Source organism: Grammomys surdaster, unplaced genomic scaffold, assembly GCF_004785775.1.
Source record: "Grammomys surdaster isolate TR1022 unplaced genomic scaffold, NIH_TR_1.0 125801, whole genome shotgun sequence".
Lineage (NCBI taxonomy): Eukaryota > Metazoa > Chordata > Mammalia > Rodentia > Muridae > Grammomys > Grammomys surdaster.
In genome coordinates this window covers 930,403-936,402 of record NW_021620632.1, presented here as the reverse complement: position 1 = coordinate 936,402, position 6,000 = coordinate 930,403, and the positions used below count along the sequence as shown (strand labels likewise).

The window sequence follows — 6,000 nt, the reverse complement described above, 5'->3', positions numbered from 1 at the left end:
TTTGCAGAATATTATTCTTTTCTCCAATATCTGGTGAGCCTGAGCTCAAACCTATATCTGTACTAAGAGGTGAACGTGTCCTACTGTGTATCAGGAACCCCTGTGTGCATCCTTGGCACCATCAATACTCAAGGGGACTAATTTCCATATGTTCATTCAATAAACCAACTGCCTTCAAACCTGATACTAAATATAGACAGTATTAATACAAGTGAATGACAATGTTTTATCTTACTAAGATGTCTTTCCCTCATTTCTCTTCCAGTCTTTGAAAAATGATGAGCAATCTTCCAAAACCGATGTTCAGAAGCTTCTGGAGTTAGGCCAGAAACAAAGGTAAGAAGGGAGTTCTACAGTAGTTTCTATTCTTTCTATATTTCTTTAATTTAATACCTCTCCCGTACCGCTACCCCCTCTATTTTTACAATACTATTAAAATACAGTCAGGGAGTTTATCAAAACCCACTACAATGTATGAACTTATCTTCTTCTGTACACTTGGGTGCATATGAGATTTATACTGGACTTCTTGTAAATAGTTCTCTCACACCATAGATCTACATTTTAGGCAGGAACTGAGCAAATTAGTTATACTAGAATCAGTTAAATAAATTACTGAGACCTATATTCTTGGGATTTGAATTATAAAAAATTGTCAAATTCAATGTCCATATAATTCCATGCTGGCTTTTTGATCAGCAGGCAAAAAGCTGTGCAAAAATATTACACATATCATAACGAGTCACTGATTTTTAGCCCTGTCATCAGCCTTGGTCTCCTCTGCTGATCTTACATATTAACTCTGAAACCTGTCATTGACATTGACATACTTTCAGGTTAGGTCAATAATGTAGTTAAAATATCGGTGTCACAGATTACTCTTTATTATCTACAGTGATGAGTTTTTGCTTTTCATTATTAGATGCTAATATTAAAATAATTTTATATTGTTGGTTTATTGTCTTTTTCACAATTTATTTTAGTATCTACAATGAGCTTAGCAATTTACCATCTCAGCCATCTACTGTCTGGATGATGTTTAAACTGGATTTTTAACCTCTGTGTTTTGGTTCATCTGCAAAAAACAAAGCTAATTATCTTAGTAACTGTTTTATTAAAAAAAGGAGTTTGAATGAATCTAAAAACATTGACCTCTTAAAAGTAGGGAGTTTAATACTCTTCCCATTCTACTGGGATGGTTGAAGGATTTGGAGTTGGTAGAATTTGGTCAAAATGATAAGATTTCATTTTTTACAGAAGGAAGTTTATGATACCTATTGAACAACATAGTAACAATCCAACAATGTATTTTCTCTAGAAAAAATATGTCAACAGAAAGAGTAATTGTTGGTTAAAATAAACTAAGAATTACGGAAGTTGTTACTGTAACAAATGTTTTCATCTCAATCAAAGCAAATGAATAAAAAATTGGAAAAAAACAAAAATAATATCTGAATAACTCAAATCAGGTGTCAGTAATTAACAAAGCTGGAGAGAACTGGGTTTGAGGCCAAATTTTTTAAGGGATGCCCCAGAGTAGATTTCAGTGTCCAACATTGAGACCTCATAGTGGGTAGCTCTGCAGGGAGGGGAATATTTAATTTCAGGAGAATGGTTATGCCAGCTCCATTTTGAATGAAAAGAAGGTGTTGAGAGTAGTGAAGCCATGTTTCCTAGAGGACAGGAAAGACTAGGAAATGAAGACTTACTTTTGGTAGAATCATATTGTATCAGAAAATTTAGCCTTTATCATAGGAAGGTACAGGTAAGGTGTCTGAGGAAAAATGTAGTACTTTACTTTGACTATATTTTGTTAGGTATCTGTGTCTGTTTATAATAACATGTGGAACCCTTAGGCCAACTAGAAGGATGGCATTACGTCTATATAATATATTTAAGTAATCATCTTCTCTTGTACATTACACACAAGTTCTCAGATGACGGAACATCTGTCCCAATAAAAAGATGAAATAAACCAGATGTGCTGGTACTGAAATTTCAGAGTTTTATACAAAATTAGAAAACTTGTTGAAAATAAATAACTCACTTTGTGTCTACTATTAAAATCATCATAGAAATCTCAGTAAATTTCATCGATAGCAGTAGATAACTTCTTCAAAACCAAATGGAATAAACTGGAATTCCTTTCATGAACAAATAGCAAATTACTTGAGTATTTCTATGTATCTGGGACAAATTTAACGTGAATCTAGAAGATATGAGGTATCTATTTATAGCTATATGAAAAGGTAAGTAGGTGGTTATTTCTAACAATAGAGACCAAGAAATATGTGTGTATGTGTGAAAGAGATGGAGGAAAATAATGAATTATAAATAGCTGATAAGTACCTGAAAATGACAAGGACTCAAAGCACCATAAGAGTATTGACCACTGGAAGACTGGGGTGTGGCAAGATTTTTCTAAGTTACTGACTGATATACCAGTTCATCACCACCTGAAATGCAGGTCTTGCCGAGAGAGAAATATAAATGAACGTTATACAAAGAAGCTTCCCAATGCTTGCACAATATGGAAACCTATACTAATATAGCCAAGCATATGAACAATCTCACTGTGTCACACGACCCACCCATTCTTAGAACTAGATATTCAGTTCTGTGCCAAAGGGGCTGTGAAGCAGCCAGGCCTAATTGTATGGTCAAATCCTCCTGAAGCAAGCAAGCCTGGAATCATCTCTCTCATAGCATAGAAACTGTAAGTCTATGAGAACAGTGGGCTGGTTAAGGAAGACAGAACAAAATGTGGTGACAGTTGGTTAGTAGATGTAAGACCTAACTGTCCATCACACTTAATAGCTATGTTCTACATAGATATGCACAAAATTCTCTGCTCCTACCAGTTTAAAATGTTATATTTCTTTATATATGTTTGTGTATTTTATTTTATTGCATAAGTGTTTTTCTATGTGTATCCATGTACCACACGCACACCTAGTTCTCTTAGAAGTCAGAAAAGGGCAGCTTGTTCCCTAGAACTTGAGTTATGGATGGTTGTGAGTCACAGCATTAGTGCTGGGAATCGAACCTTAGTCTTTCTGCATGAGAAACAAGTACTTTAAACTACTTCCCAGGCCTTTACTCCAACTTTTAGTAACAGATGTCATTGATGTTTTGTCTTGTTCCCTATTCACCTTTACATACCAGAATACAAGATATTTTTATTCCCTCATCCCCGATAATATAATTTTATTAAATATATTACTCATTGTTTGAAACTAGCAATGGATAGTTTGAACATAAAATCTAGAATGAAAAGTAAGTTATTTCGTTGAATGTATAATTCATATTTCAACCTGTAATTGAAGACTATTTCCTTCCTTCCTCCCTAGCACTCTTCCTTCCCTTTTCCCTCTCAGTAGAAGTAGTATAATTCTTTCCTACAGGTGAGCATGAACCCCTTTGTACACCAGTTTTCTATAAGCTGCAGATATCATACTTTGAATTGGTATCATACTTTGATAGATAATATATGTATGTGTATCTATTGCATATGATCATATTTTATTTTATGTTATTTTGTCATTAATATTTATATATTATAATATTTAATTATTATCTCACAAATTTTTTTGTAATAATCTGTTATTCCACACTTAATTGTTCATATATGTAACTCTCCCAAAAAAACTAGAATTTAGCTTTAGACTATGAATTAAGAAGAATTTGGACAGGATCACAACGAATGATTCCAAATGTATTCTGTCTCTGTCTCTGAGTCTCTCAGTCTCTCTGACTCTGTTTCTCTCTATCTCTCTCTCTCTCTGTCTCTCTCCCTTTCTCCGGAATGAATTTGCATGATCACAGTACCTAGAGCAGAAATCTAAGAGACACAGAATACTCCCAGCAGAGAAAAGGGTAACACTCCATCTTGTGGGGCTTCCTGCTAAAAAAAAATGTGCATGAGCTCTCAACGGGGTTGAGTGTTTGTTTGCTTGTTTCTTTAATGTATGTAGAATAAGTAATTTGCATTTCCAGGCTTTGTGCTAAACATTTAGTTTATTCGATCATCTAAACTTTGCCACAAAACTACAAAATGGCTATATTATTGCGACCAGTTTTAAATAAAGAAATTTACAAAAAGGAACTTTATCACTTATACAAATTAACAGAGCTAGTTTCCCCACAATTGACTGCAGAACTTCAACTAGCTTTGGTTCTCATGGAATAGAGCAGTGCTCTGCTTTGTTGCTATTGATTTTGAACAGCTTCTCTGGCATGGTCCTTTAGCATATATGTGCACTCTATTGTACACACATACACACACATACCATAATATTTTTGAGGTGATATTCTGAGTGATTAAAAATCAAGTTAAAACAAGTAAGTATAATTTATCAAATATGCATGGATTCTAAGTTCCTAACAGGAATACAGAAAATAACCATTGTAAGTTAGATAAGCCATAAGATAGTGGCTTCCATCATAACATTCACATGCACACACACCCACCATACTTTATTCATATTCACTGCCTTACTATCATCTGTTCATATCCTCAATGCTTATATTGAGAACATTTCTTGACTTACATTATGGATAGGAGAGACAATGTGATATTTGTTTTTCTCCACCAACCCCTATTTTTTTAAAAGGTGTATTTTAGGTATACTAATGATCTTGAGGCATAATGTTTATGCATGTAGAGTCATATATTTTCTTTCCTGTGCCTCTGAAGCCATAGTTAGAACTAAACCTCTTTCTCTTATGATTCCATAAAATATTCTCAGGAATACAAAGCCAAAATGCTATAGAATTACTAAATTATGATGATCAGAAATTTACAATAATGTCTTTTAGAATTCTATAATGATTTTTGACCCAGCATGTTCATGCCCTACATGATGTTAGTAAAATTAGCTTTCCAATTCAAATTATTGCATTGGGTTAATTGAACATATTTCATTGTTCACAGTGACTCACACTGTGGGATTCTTATAAAAAGACAATGACAAGGTGATATCCTTTAAATATAACCAGCTTTTAGTATTTTCATGAAAGACAGCCTTTTGTTACCAGAGTATTTAGATGCATCTTTCTGTATCTCTGTAGCCTTTCATAATTATAATTAACTGCTCCTTAAGTTTAGATAGATATACAAACTTCTCTTTGCAAAGGTCATGGAAAATAGTAGAATCATGTGACATCACCTCTATCCACTTTTTTCTACTAACCTAGGGAAGAAATGAAGTCTCTTCAGGAAGCTCTGCAGAATCAACTTAAAGAGACATCTGAGAAAGCAGAGAAACACCAGGCCACAGTGAGTGGGTTTATGTTTCTTCTTTGCCTATTAGCTTTGGGACTGAGAATTCATTTCTTACTTTTCTCATGGCACTATAAAGATACACCCTAAAAATCAAAAATAAAGTCACCATAACAGAAACTTCAGTCATTTTGATCTGTATAAGGGGCCTTGAGGGTCTTCTAGCTCCTCCTGTTCTCTATTTCTTTAAGATAAACCAAGAGGCCAATGAGAGAGGGAACTGGCTCAGGCTCACATTAACAGTTCATGGTTGGGATGGAAGCTGTACTGAAAGCCAGTTAGTCTATACAGATCTTTAAGCTGTCTCAGACATCCATGACACGTGATCACTCAGGTGCAGGCTCATACTATCTGCTTAGTCATTAGTCCTAAAAACTATTCACAGAGTAAGACACAGATTAATGGGCCAACAGATCCCCACATCTTTCCAAGATGATGTCCTTGTGACCTTCACACTTTGGTTCTTACCACTGATATTCACCCAAGACAGGAAAATAGGCTCCTTAATAAATGCTGGGCTACAGATCTCACCTTCATTTCCGAGTCACTTTTGTACCACTTATAAGGATAAGATTTCTATCTCATACCTAGTGCCTGAATCTGCTTTTGAAAATATAATATATAGTGCCATAGAAAATGTGTTTTTTGAGGTCAACAGATTTGAATACATTATTGAAAAGAAGAATCATCATCACTGGTTATGTCATGTTCAGGGCCCA

The 6,000-nt window shown here is 34.5% G+C and overlaps 1 protein-coding gene across 1 annotated transcript in view; it reads left to right on the top strand.

Annotated features, from left to right (window-relative positions):
* Positions 1–265: 265 nt before the first annotated feature.
* The window catches only part of Luzp2 (leucine zipper protein 2), a 171,042-nt gene continuing 165,307 nt past the window's right edge, over positions 266–6,000 (top strand). The window contains exons 1-2 of the mRNA XM_028789237.1: positions 266–336; positions 5,197–5,278. Coding sequence (XP_028645070.1) covers positions 5,204–5,278 — 75 coding nt within the window. The 5' untranslated portion in view covers positions 266–336; positions 5,197–5,203. The remainder of the gene's footprint in view (positions 337–5,196; positions 5,279–6,000) is intronic.